Source organism: Ictidomys tridecemlineatus, chromosome 8 (genome assembly GCF_052094955.1).
Source record: "Ictidomys tridecemlineatus isolate mIctTri1 chromosome 8, mIctTri1.hap1, whole genome shotgun sequence".
Lineage (NCBI taxonomy): Eukaryota > Metazoa > Chordata > Mammalia > Rodentia > Sciuridae > Ictidomys > Ictidomys tridecemlineatus.
The window spans coordinates 43,579,617-43,593,280 of record NC_135484.1 but is presented as its reverse complement, the minus strand read 5'-3'; the positions used below and the strand labels follow the sequence as shown (position 1 = coordinate 43,593,280).

General features: G+C 38.5%; 1 protein-coding gene across 14 annotated transcripts in view; it reads right to left on the bottom strand.

Annotated features, from left to right (window-relative positions):
* Positions 1-13,294, bottom strand: part of Fam184a (family with sequence similarity 184 member A) — a 125,956-nt gene extending 112,662 nt beyond the window's left edge. For 8 of the 14 annotated variants that reach the window (XR_002485182.3, XM_078019321.1, XM_078019322.1 and 5 more), the window contains exon 1: positions 12,624-13,294. Coding sequence is in view for 13 of the 14 variants with exons in the window: in XM_078019321.1 (XP_077875447.1) it covers positions 12,624-12,791 (168 nt within the window). In the remaining variant the exon portion in view is untranslated. The remainder of the gene's footprint in view (positions 1-12,623) is intronic. The other 6 variants (XM_021733786.3, XM_021733787.3, XM_021733789.3 and 3 more) reach the window with 1 other exon arrangement.
* Between the last annotated feature and the right edge of the window lie 370 nt (positions 13,295-13,664).

Here is a 13,664-nt window from a genome sequence, read left to right as displayed (position 1 = left end):
TGGAATTATTTCAGTCTTTTCATCCCTTTTATTCTGATCCATGTTTGAATTAGGTCATGACTAAAGATATAATTACTTGAAGCAAAATGCTGTGCACCCAACTATAACCAAGATAAGTGAAAATTCTGTCAGGCATAAGAATTATTCGGCCCTTATCGTAAATAAAGCACTATGCCAGTACTTCAGATGTTTATCATTATAAATGCCTTATTAATGTGGGTTGACTGTACTAAAGTGTGTAAAACTACTCTCATCCGCACAGCTCTGCTAATTTGTCAGAAAAGCACATAATACGTTCAACAAAGATTATTGTTTGATATATAATTTTAATATAACTCTTCAAACCATTCCATTTATATAAATATCCTCTATTTTATAATGTATTAAAACTAATAGGTATAAATCAGTCAGTCACAAATCATGGCATAAAAAAGTAAAGCTCAATATTCTTAACACACTTCATTTCCTTATTTATAACTCTTTAAAACCATTCAGCAAAGAAAAACTTAATCCTGTTGTTTCTGACTATTTAGTTCCTTCTAGATTACAGTTTAGTCTTTTCAGAAAATAATCAGTTAAAATCAGAGATGATCACAACTTCTCCTGACATCACTTCTACTCTCATCCTGCTGATGTATGCCCTTCCAGAGGCAGCTATATAGGAGATTGTTTTTTTTTTTCACTGAAATATAACAAGGTGAACCAGCTGTACAACTGGTCAATACTATCCATCTCTGCAGGTGGCCTGCGGAAGGCTAAGGAAGGAACCATTTTGTAGCTACTGCACAGGGGCAGACAGCCGAGGGGGCCAATTCCTGGCAAATCTGATTTTGGCCTGGAATACAGGCCCACTAAACACATAATTCTGCATGATATAGACTGTGCTGAAGTTGTTGTGGACTGATTTGAAAATTAGGCCAGACTTACCCCATTTTGTTCAGACACCTCACCCTGTGTGAAATTGGCTCCCCTTCTACATGAGCCCACTTACATAGAAGCTAACACCACCACCCTCACCCTCTTGCACCCTGATCACAGTATCCTTGAACTATGAAACTAATTCAAGCTTGTTTTTCTAAAAATGTACTAAAGGTGTGATTTCTGAGAATATTTACTTTCCACTTTATGAAATGTTATCTTGTGATTATAATTGCCTCCCCCCCTTCTTTGTGGTTTTAGTCCTTATAAGCTGATTCCCATCCCCAATCAGGGTCAAGGGTTGCAGAACTACTTGCTCTCCCTGTTCCCTTGACCCTGGCCAGAACACATTCTTTGTCTTTTGCTTCAAAAAAGACCTAGAGTTTTATTTGGAATTTTGGAACACCACCTTAACAAAGTGACCAGGCAAAAAATCAAATGTGGAGAGAGGTTTACAGAGAGGACAACTGGTTGTGGAAATATGCCCAGTGGTTCTACCCCTTGTCCTCCAATCTGACTGTTTGCAAGACAGTCTGGGAGAGGCACTTGTGGCTAGGAAAACAAACAAGAAAGGGTGCAGGGTGGGAGAGATTGTTTGGAGACTGAACCAGAGACCAGGAAATGTGGAGTTCAAAAGTGACATAGGGGACTAAGAATTGACTGAATAATATGCTGTCTCCAAGAGACTCACATCATAGGCAAAGACATCCAGACTGAAGGTGAAAGGATGGGAAAAAACATAAACAAGCAGGGGTTTCTATCCTCATATCAGATGAAGTGGACTTCAAACAAAGTTAACTAGAAGAGACAAAAAAGGTCATTTCATACTGCTTAAGGGAATCATACATCAGCAAGACGTAACAATTGTAAATATTTATGCCCCTAACAATGGAGCATCTACCAGCATCAAAGAAACCCTTCTCAATTTCAAGAATCAAACAGACCACAAAACAATAATACTGGGTAACCTTAACATGCCTCTGTCCCTCCAAAGAAAAACCAAATGAAGAAGCTACAGAAGCAAAAAATACAATTTGGTAATTTTAGACTTAACAGACATATATAGAATATTTCATCCACCAATGATTGAATATACCTTTTTCTCAGCAGCACATGGATCTTTCTCTAATGTGATGTAAGCTTATCACATATGTTGGCATACAATTATAATATTACCTTAATATATTTTTAGCATCTGTAGTGTTATTTTGATAGCTCCCTTTCCATTGATATTAATTTGTGTTCTTGCTTTTTTCTTGATTAGACTTATTTTTTATCAAATTTTAGCTGTATTTTTCTTTATATATTTCTGCTCCTACTCTTATTTTTTCCTTCCTACTACATAAATTGAAAATGATTTGATAGTTATTCTAGCTTCTGATACAAGTACTTTAAAATATAAATGTTCATATGAGTACTGTTTCATCACAGAAATTCTGATATTTTAAGCTTTTATTAGCACTTAGTTCAAAGCACTTTTTATTTACTTTTCTTGTGTTTTCTTCCTTGACCCCTGAGATATTTATAAATGTGTCATTTAATTTTGAAATGTGGGAATGGGGTTCTATATATCTTAAGGTGATTTCTAATGTAATAAATTATGCAGGAAACAGTGCATAATTTCAAATTTTAAAAAATAGAAATGCTTTTTATATTGATTATATTGGTTACATACATGTCAAAAGCTGATCAAATTGTATACTTCAAATATGTGCATTTTATTGTACCTGAATTTTACCTCAATAAAATTATGAAAAGAACCCATACACAGTAAAAAAAGAATGCCTGCTAAATTGACATTGTGTTTAGAAATGAAGTTATATGTACCTCAAAGATATTAACTCTAAAGGCAATATTTAACACAATATCTTCTTGTTAAATAATATCTGTTATATTTCTAAAATATATTTAGATTTGACAGAAAGTATTTTCAGATGTAAGGTTAGGTATTAACAAAAAGGTAACAAACCTAAAAAAAGAATTTCACATATCTAATAAGCAAGAGAACACTGGTATTTGTATGTATGTTATTTATTATCTGAATATGACATAAGTTGCAGGAATTTTATGCAAATAAATTAATAATCAAGTTAGAAACAACAAGTTGATCAAATAATTCACTTAAATACATCACATTTTGTTTTAAAACTTTAGTTTGCTGGGCTGGGGATGTGGCTCAAGTGGTAGCGCGCTCGTCTGACATGCGTGTGGCCCAGGTTCGATCCTCAGCACCACAAACAAAGATGTTGTGTCCGCCGAGAACTAAAAAATAAATATTAAAAAATTCTCTCTCTCTCTCTCTCTCTCTCTCTTTAAAAACAAAATTTTAGTTTGCTTAACATTTGTTAAATACTTACAATTTTCTAGTTTGCTCCTTTAAAAAACCTTCAGCATGCAAGATTCTGCATTCTAATGCCCTGTATTCCACATTATTTATCCATAGGATTACAGAACAGATCTCAAGTTAATTCCAGTGTCCATCCCCACTCCCTGACTCCTCTCACCACTGACTACCATCCCCACTTGACCTTATTATAGTCTCTGAAATTTCTGAGCTAGCATGTAAACAATAAGCCAGACAAACACACAAAACTAATTCCCTACATCCTCAGAACTCCCTTTATGCCCCATTCCTTTTTCAAGATTGTATTTTATATTACACCTAACTAATCATAGTATCTGAAAATGATTTGGGTTTTCATCAAACTGCCCAATGCTGCCTTCTGAAAGGGGCAACATGGCACAGTTAGACAAATCTAAGTTCAAATCCCAGCTTTACTAGCAGGGTGACCCCAACCAAGTTACTTAATCTCTTGAACACTCTGTTTCCTCCTGAATCTAATATTAATCTTATGCAACATTGTAGGCATGGCTTATCCTACTTTTTAGATTTATCACTCAACCTTCCTCATCATAGTAAGCTCTAGTCAGCATCTTTACATACACCAATGGTCCTCTCAATTCCTAAATTTTCTCTTACTCTATTGCTACATCCTAGCCTCACTTCCATTCCTACATAGTAATTCAATGGTAGATTAGCCAAATTATTTTCTACTGAAGCTCTGTAATTTTACTAAAATCCAATTATTCTGCTCTATCTATCAGACAAAACTCAAGGTTCTGGATTAGCTATAGGTTTTTCTATACCTATCAGATAAAACTTAGGTTCTGGATTATTCTGTAATAACCCACCTGCTTCTCTCCCCCATATCCAACCAATGATCCTCTCCACAGGAGTGCAGAGACTTTGAAAATGTGTGCATAGTCACCTGCTCTACTATGCCACAGTGGTTCTGAGTAACCAACAGGATTCACACCCAAGGGGATGGCATGTCACTTTATGATTATGCTACAAAAAGACCATAGCTTTCATCTTGGTCTCTTTCCCTCCCCACCTCTCAGAGCATTTGCTGTGGAGAGTTCCACATGGAAAAGGATTACTAACAGCCATATAAGTGAACTCAAAAGTGGAACTTCCAGTGCTAGTCAAATCTTCTGAGACAAGAACCCTAGGCAACCTCATGAGAAGCCCTGAGCCAGCCACACAGCCAAGTGACACCTACAATCATGAGCCTCAAATTATCGTGAGATAACAAATGTGTTTTAAGCAGCTAAGTCAGTGGTGGGGGTCTTGTTATTAAGTAATAAGTACCTAAAATATGTTCTTCCTAATATTACTATTTCAATTCACACTAATCCGTCATGAATGCCTAGTCATTCATTCTCTCTCTCCCATTCATCAAATACATAAGTAGTACCTAGTATATGATAGAGACCTGTTGTCCTACAAGATATGATTACAAAGTCCTGAAAAGGTTATCTCCAAAATGTTTCTCATATCTCTTCTTTCTCTGTTACTACCATTCTAATTCAGGCTCTCATCATTTCTCAGCAATACTATTACAAGAGCTCACCAATTTGTTTCCTTGATTCTCATCTGCCCCTATCTATTTGAGGCACAGAAACAGCAACACAATAAAGATTAAGGCAGGAGAAAGTTCTCTTAAGGAAAGAATGAGCCCAGACAAATGACTTAAGCTTGACAATCTTGATAGTTTCAAAATAGAAAAGTAGCTAATCTACTCAATATGTATAGAAAAAGAAGAACACAACTGTCAATTCAGAGATTAGCAACATCATATGGTGCAGCAATACTAGCAATCAGATAAAAATGGATTCATGATTTTATAGAGAACAATATAAATACCTGCATTAGTTTCTTATTGATACTTTAACAATTCACTACAAAGTAAGTTACTAAACATACAATCCTAGAGGTCAGAAATGTGAAGAGTTTTACCAGGCTGACATCTGAAGGCTCTTGGGGAGAAGTGGTTTCCTTGCCTTTTCCAGGTTCTAGAAGCTACCTACATTCTGTGGCATATGGTTTCCTTCCAACTTCAAAACCAGCAAATGCTAGTCAAATATTTGTACATTCCTGTCACTCTGACATTGAGTCTTCCACCTCCCTCTATCATTTACAAGGGTCCTTGTGATTACACTTGCCCCAAATAAATAATCAAGGATAACCTTATCTCAAAATGCTTAAGTAAATCAGACAAATCAGACCTGCAAATGTTAAAGTAACAGTCACAGGTTTCCAGGATTAGGGTGTGTACATCTCTATGGAGAATGATTGGGAGGGGTGTGATATTCTGCCACGATCTAACAATGACACACAATCAAGAAATTAGAATTTGGGTTAGGGTCTTAGCTCAGTGGTAGAGAGCTTGCCTAGCACGTGTGAGGCACTGGGTTCGATTCTCAGCACGGCATATAAATAAATAAAGATCCATCAACAACTAAAAAAGTATTTTAAAAAAGAGAAAGAAATTAGAATTAAAAAAGCAAATAGCAAGGGTGACTCTAGGTTGAAGGGAAAAAGTATATATGATCCTCAAGAGAGCAACATTCGAATCATGGGCTTGGTTCAAATAAAATTTTTACTCCAGATAGGTTAACTTTTCTAACTCCCTCACAACCACAGAGTACTCTTATCTGGGGGTTCCTTTATCATCAGTATTTTCTGATCAGCACCAGACAAGTGGGACAAGAAAAAGTGGACAGGTATGGACATTTAAGGATGGCCTTTGTCAGGATACAGATCATGTGCCTAAGATATTCTAAATTTGAATAAATAGTATTTAAAAGCTTTCTATATGAAGTATAAGGTCAATCCAGAACTACCCAGCCAAATGTGTTACAGTTTCAGAATATAAGCTTTCTAGATATCTTCAGGTACCTAGAGAGAGTTAAAAAAAGAACAACTCCCACATTGACAGTTTATGCTGAGAAGGAAGTAACTGCATATGTATTTTAAGCAAATGATAAACATAAAAGACTTTATTTAAATTAAAACAAACAATACTATATTTTTAAAGCTTTTGCTGCAGATTCTAGAATAATCTATCTATCTATCTATCTATCTATCTATTTATTATTGTTTTTTTTCCTGGCCTAGAGCAATGTAGCATATTCAGGTTCTAATTATGAAGATTACCACTAATGGATAAAGACAGAATGTGAATGTAATTTTAACCCATGCTTATGATTGTAGGATGGCTACTGGGTGACTGTCAACTCACACAAAAGAAGAATAGTCCCACCCCCACGATCCCTTCCACCTCTCTTAAAAGAGCGATAATAAGAGTAAGATGCTAAGATAATAAGAGTAAAGATGCTGCATTTGGCTTGTACCAGTCCTAAAGTGAAACACAGCCGACTGTGACTATACTAACAACTCTAATTCAAAAACCCAAGTTGTACCAAAAGTGGCTATTTACTTAGGTAATTCATAATCTTCTAGATATTAAACTATTAAAAAGCATGTGCGCGCGCGCACACACACACACACACACACACACACACTTAGTGAAAATCAGTCTTATTTAATGTAGAGGAAACAGGACTGTGTGAAATTTTCACTGGTTTAAGCTTTCTACAAACACATTGTGGTTTTAGATACAATAAAAGCAGAGTTATCATTAAATGGTATAAAACTTCCTAAAATATTTGGTAAGAAACTAGTACATTAAAGATCTACATTTTGAAGTACCAATGTTTATATTTTAGACAAAGTACTTGATATTTTTATTTTTATAACAAAATAAAGTATATTATGAAATATACATATAAGAATATTATGAAATAATATAGCTTTCTGAAGCAGTTCAATGGGAAGCCAATAAATATTTCAATATGTAAGAATATTTTAACTCAGCCAAACTAATCTATCATTAGCCCAGAAAAGTAGCAGATACAATTTCTCAAAAATGGCCCTTTTTCTACTGTATAGCAAAACTACTTGTCATATCATTACCACTACAACTACCATCATCTTCTTCAATAAATACTCATTAGTTTTTATGATGCATGCAAAGCATTAATATCAAGGTAAGACAAAATACAATATTTGGTCCCTATAATGAGAAAGATATAATCAAAATCAGGGGAAAAAGGTATATATACAAAAACAATAAATTGTATTTGCGAATTACAGATAATAAATATTATAAGAATTCTGAGTAAGGAAAGTCCAACAAAGGCTAAGTAGGTCAGGACATTGCTTGTAAAAGGGCCACAGTATTAAAAGAAGTAGACTTACTGATGCTAATCATAGAATACAAAACTACTTTCTGCTTCTTAGAAACTCATACTCTACCTTCTCCTAGTTATGTCTATAAGTGATAAGTGGACTGAGCTGTACTGAAATATAAGCAACAATGGAGGCCTTTCATAAGAAGCTAACAAAGCAGGACATTAAAAGGGAAGTTTCTACTAAGAACTAAAGACAACAGAATTAACGCTCCAAAGCAGATGCCAGAACATTCCTAAAATTTCAAAGGAGGCAGTCTAAAGAAAGGAATGTTAGAAGTGTCTTACCTCCTACCCTCAACCAACACTAGTAAAATGTGACTTCAAGGAGATTACAGAGCTGGTTATGGAGATATCCATGAGATTTATGATAATAAGGACCCAGGTCTTTTCATGGGGAAGAGAGAAAATTCTCATTCCACACCTGAAGCACAGGAAAAAAGTCTTTGAAGGGATCATATGAAGGGCTTGATACAAGCACTTTCAAGAACATCTGACCTAGACACCTGATTCATCCCTGGAAAATCTAAAGAATGGGAGATGAATGAAGATGCACTGGAGAACAAAAGAGATGGCTGAACTAGGACCACTCCTAGTTTTGTACAAAGAATGATTAGTTCCTAGGGACCAGATATGGGTCTTACAGGAAGAAACAGAAAGCTATGGTAGAGTCACATGGATCCATCCAAATGGATTATCTGGAGCTGGAACAGACTTCAACAAATTGATGATGAAGATACTTACTGCCAGCTCCAAGAGCTGAGGAAGGATCCAGCAACCAGCCAGAATGCATTTTCATTTTCAAGGAACTTAATGTGAAAGTCTCAAGCAACTAAGATGAAAGATACAGGATCCTCAAGTGAAAAATCTTGAAACATCTACCAAGACTATAAAAGCACTAAAGATAGATCATCATCTAGATTTTTAGCTAAAACTCTGAAGTTCCTTTTCCCTCCTCCTCTTCATTCTTCCTCCTCCAACTTTGGAGGGATCTAAAACCAGGACTGGCAAGACAAAGAAGGAAGAGTAGAAAAGCATGGTCAGAAGAAAAAAAGTCAATGAAGCCCTTCCCCGATTACTAACTTGCCCCTTGCAATATGCAGGGCCAAAAAAATGTGCATGGGGGGGAGAAGCTTCATCTTTAATTTGGGTTTGGTCTAGAAATTTTATTTGTTTATTTGCACTGGTCATTTTAATAATCAAGCTGAGATCTTTGTGACTTAGTTATTGAAGGATGATTTTTATTATCTAAGAGTAACCAGAAATATCAAGTTCACTCATGTCAGAGAATAAACCAGCCTAAGAGTAAATTGAAAGAGACAGAAAGGGGCCAAAAAAGAAAAAAGAGAGATTAAAAAATAATACTATTATAATTATATCCTACCAGTTTCCTTTTTAATCTATTGCACTATAGAGTCCAAACAGAGGGCCAGAAGCAATGGCACATGCCTGTAATTCCAACTACTCAGGAGGCTGAGACAGAAGAAGGATTGTTAAATTACAGACTAGCCTTGGCAACTTGGCAAGACTCTATCTCAAAATAAAATGTAAAAAGGGCCAGGGATATAGCTCCCAGCCCCAGTCCCCCTGTATTCAATGCCCAGTACCAGGCAGGGGTGGGGAGGTATCATAGGGACAAACAGAGAAGTATGTAAATGTGATCTTATAAAACAGAATGGATTCCACCCAGCTTTCCTGTCTTACTGACATGTTTAAACCCATAACAATTTCAGAACTATGCCACAACATGAGAATTATTATTAATTCAAGAATCTAATATTAATTCTTAAAATTTGACATGGGTGACCTAAATATGCTAGACATCTTTTAACAGGCTGAGGACTATGTCCTGCTCCCCCACTGCATCTCTAACACTTAGCAAAGTACCCTTACATAAAACCTGCTTTAAGAACCGCAGTTCTTACCACAAGAAGCTGCTATCTTAGGCTCTTGAAAGACAGAATATGAACAATTATGCATTCAGTTGAGACTTTTTCTTCAGTTAAAAACATACTGAGCCTTATTATATACAATACTGTATAGTAGAAAACTGTCACCCTTACCCTTTCAAAGCCAGCCAGATTTCTTGAAACATGCCTTTCAGTACTATACCACAAACAATGTGAATGTGAAACCTTTACTGATATTCAAATAAGAAAACAACTACTATATGCATTTTTAAAGAGATTGGGAGAAATCCTCAAAATAAACACACTATGATATCATGGTACCCAAAGCAGAAATTTTAAAGGGGTATTTAAAATATACTATGAATATTTTATGAATACTATTAGTATATAGTAAATATTTTCAGTGATGGCATGAATAAAGAGCCTATAACTCTCTAAAATAGGTACTGTCATCCTTACTTTAAAGATTTGGGAACTGAGTTTAGTGACTTGCTCAAGGTCATGCTACTAGCAAGTAGGGGAGTAGAAATTTTAACTCAGGATGTGTGCCAGATTCCCAAGGCATATTTTTAATTATACTGCTACTATAAGGCTGAGGAGTGATTTTTACTGACTCCCTTCCCCAGAAAATAGATCCTACTTTAATAGTTATCTTTACAGTAACTATAAAAACGTAAAATATTAACAAGTTGCATCCATAGTTCTACTTTATCTCTCTATTGGTGTGAATTTATTAGTAAACTCTTCATGAGTAAAACTTCATGAAGCAGAACTAGCAGAGTTTCTAATTATACACATATATAATATATATGGACATACATATATACACATATGTATATATGCACATATGTATGTACACACATTCATGATGCCGTGCTTATGGCACAGTATTTGCAATAAGTGTATATGACTGTACAATTTGACAGTTTCCAAATGGTACATAAGAAAAGCAGGTTTTATTGTGCATTTTCAGGAACTGAAGGGAACTGGCTGTATCAAGAGTCCTATTACAGGACTGTTTCATTGTCAGACTTTATCTCAAGTAAATATAAAGGCAAGAGGTAGAGGTAGAAGAACCTCTATAGATATTTCAGTATTCAATGGTATTCGTCCCTTACCTGGCATGATTTTGCCATGCCTCCCTTGCCCCACTCTGCCCCAGGAACATCTAGTAATGCTTACTATCATGATAATGGGGAGGGAACAATTGGGGTAGAAGTCTACTGACACCAACTATGTAGGGCAGTGATACTGCTAAACATCCTATAATGCACAAGACAGATCATCAACAAGGAATCAATCAATGCAACACTGAGAAACCCTTGTATAAGGTATTAAATGTCTGAAGCACTTAAGATGTTGATGGGGTGGTGACAGTGTTTAGATACCGTAACTACAAACACTGATCAGAGTCCCAGTAACTCCCAAGAAGGATTAGATACAACATGCTGCAGTGATGAAGCACTGGCACAGGGACAGTGGCTTATTAGATTCAAGGAGCTTGGTGTGAAGGCCGAAAGTGCTATCAACATCCATGTAATATCCTACCTTCTGTGAATTTTTTTTCTGATAAAAGAACAGGAAATTGAAAAGTGTAAGTAGAAAGAAATAAAGTTTACTGAAGTGAAACAGCTTTCATTAAAGAATACACAGTTCCACTACCGATTTATTGAGTGTTTCTATTACAGCAGAACTCTGGGGAGTTACAATCTAAAATAAGAACAAAGGATGTGTGGACATTTTCTAAGAAAAAATCATAATAAATAAATAAATACGTATGTACTTCACTTTGAACATTAATATTATGAAGATCAAATGCTATTGCAGGAGAGCCCCAATTGGAGAAATGCTCTGATGACTCTGTGTTATCATTTCTTCCTAGTTCTTTCTTTCTGTGAATTTTGGTACTCTCTGTCACAAGAGGAAATAGTAAAAACTGGATACTTAGCAACCTCTGAGACTGTGTTGACGTCCAATAAAAAAAACAAAACAAAGAACAACAAACAAAAACAATTTCACAAAATATTGCTTGCTTTGCATGGTTGAGATTTACTGTTAAATCCCTGCACCTTTTCTTTTTCACCTCCATTGTCCCCTTATTCTTTAGTCCTTCCTTGTTATTTTTCTAACCTCAATAACATTTCTCCACTGAAATCTTTTTACCCTTCATTTATTCCTTGTTTTATTACGTTTCATTCCTTTTTTATTATTCCTTTCCCTCCTTCCAATTCTAATGACTTAGTGTACTCTCTCAAGAAGACCAATAGTGAAAGTATATACTGAGAATTTTGGAGTCAGACTTCAGTTTACCTAGTAATATCCTGCGACCTCCTGCCTCATGTCTTCATGTCAGCATACCAACACTCATTAAGTAGTTATCACCTCTACTAACTTCCAAAAATCACAAATCACTTCTTCACACTTAATGAGTATTGCTAAATTGCCAGTAAGATCTAAACAGAGCAGGATAAATGATCCAAAATTCTCTTGCTTCAGGCACCAACTCTTTTCTATTATCAACATTTACTAAATTAGAAGAGCTCACTAACACAGGTGCCATCCTAAATCACAGTTGGTAAACATGCAAGCGATTTGCTCTTTGAAAACTATCTTTTGGTAAACTGAACCGCTTAACAAAACGCTGGCACAGTGTGATTCATCTAATAAGCCTTTTTTGACATTTTATCAGGATAAAGAATGACTCATTAAATCCCCCAAATGGCACACAAGGTATGTTTTACCCTCCTACATTCCTTGGAATAATCTCAGAAAGTTTATTCTCCCCATAAATGCATAACCAATAACAGATACTCATTAATTCCGAGGATTCGGGTCATGTTAGGTAAATACGGTACTGTACTTCATTTGGTACTGTAGTGTGATGCCTCCTGGAGCCCTGGCAGATGCCTGGAAGCAACAGTAAAATCGTGTTCCGTTGTGAAACTGAGAAAGTAAACCCTAATTTGTTCTGCGTGGGTTAACCCTAAAGGGCAAAGAGGTGCAAGTCCCACAAATTCAGCAAGTCCCATAAATCCAGTGGTACTGTCTAGTTTAAATCCGCGTCGTCAGCATGCCACCTAAGTTTGAGTGGTTTTGGAGATAAATCTCAGGCTGTTGCTTCTTGCCAGGAGCCCCCTTGGGCTCACCCCGGGGCAGGGCTCGCGCACCCAGGGTCGCCTCCGTCCCCGCCCCGCCCCTTACCTTAGTAAGCTGGGCGATTTTCTTGCTCATTTTCAGGTGCATGTCCTGGCTGTAGTCCACGCCGTGCCCAGCCAGCTGCGCCGCGGCCGGCGAGGGTGCGAATTTGGCCGCCCCGGCTGCAGAGCCGCTGTAATAGTGCTGCTGCCAGCTCATGCCCGGGGTCGCCATCTTCCCGATAGACCCCGGCCGGGGCACCTGTGTCCGCGCCCGCCGGGAGGCCCACCGGGAGGCCCGCGGAGCAACGACGTCTGGGAGGCAAGAGCCGAAACGGTCTCTCCCCGACCCGACCCCTGGCGTCTGCCAGCCTCCTGTCTGAAACCCCCTGGTCACACCCTTCCAGGGACGGGGCGGTCCCGCCGGCCGGAGGCCGCAGACGACACTGCGCGGGGCGAACGCTCCGGGGTTCGGCGGCGACGGCCGGGGAGCAGGCCCGCTCTCGCCTCAGCCCGCGCCCGGAGGGGGCGTCGCGGGCAGCGTAGATCCTCGGGCCCCGCTCGCAGGCGGCACCCGGGACCGAGCGAGACGGCCGCCGCCGGGGCTGCGGAGGGAGGTGGAGACGGGGCGGGCTACCGCGAGGGAAGGCGGGGACATGGAGGAGGACGCGGGAGTCGTGGAGCAGCCGTTACCAGGGTGCGCGGCTCAGGCCCGCGGAGCGCGCGGGGCTGGCGACGTCATTTCCCCGCAGTCAAGCCCCGCCCCGCGCCGCCGCCAGCCCCGCATCCCCGCATCCCCGCATCCCCACATCCCTGCATCCCCGCCGCGGGTTCGGGCGCCCAACCCGCTGTGCTGGACCCCGTTAGGCCGGGCTCAGGCTGCTAGCCCTGTGTGCTGAGCTTGCAACCTTCTGTAAAAATAAATTTGGGCAGAGAAGATGAGGCCATGGTCACCTTCTTTTAGCTCAGTGCCTGGCACTTGGGCTTTACAGAGCCTTTCCACGTGCATCCTCGCGTGTACAGGACCCCAACAACCAGCTGTTTCTCCAGAAGAGCGGCAAACTCATGATCAGTTTCCTAAGGACGATGATCTCAGCACCAGAAATGT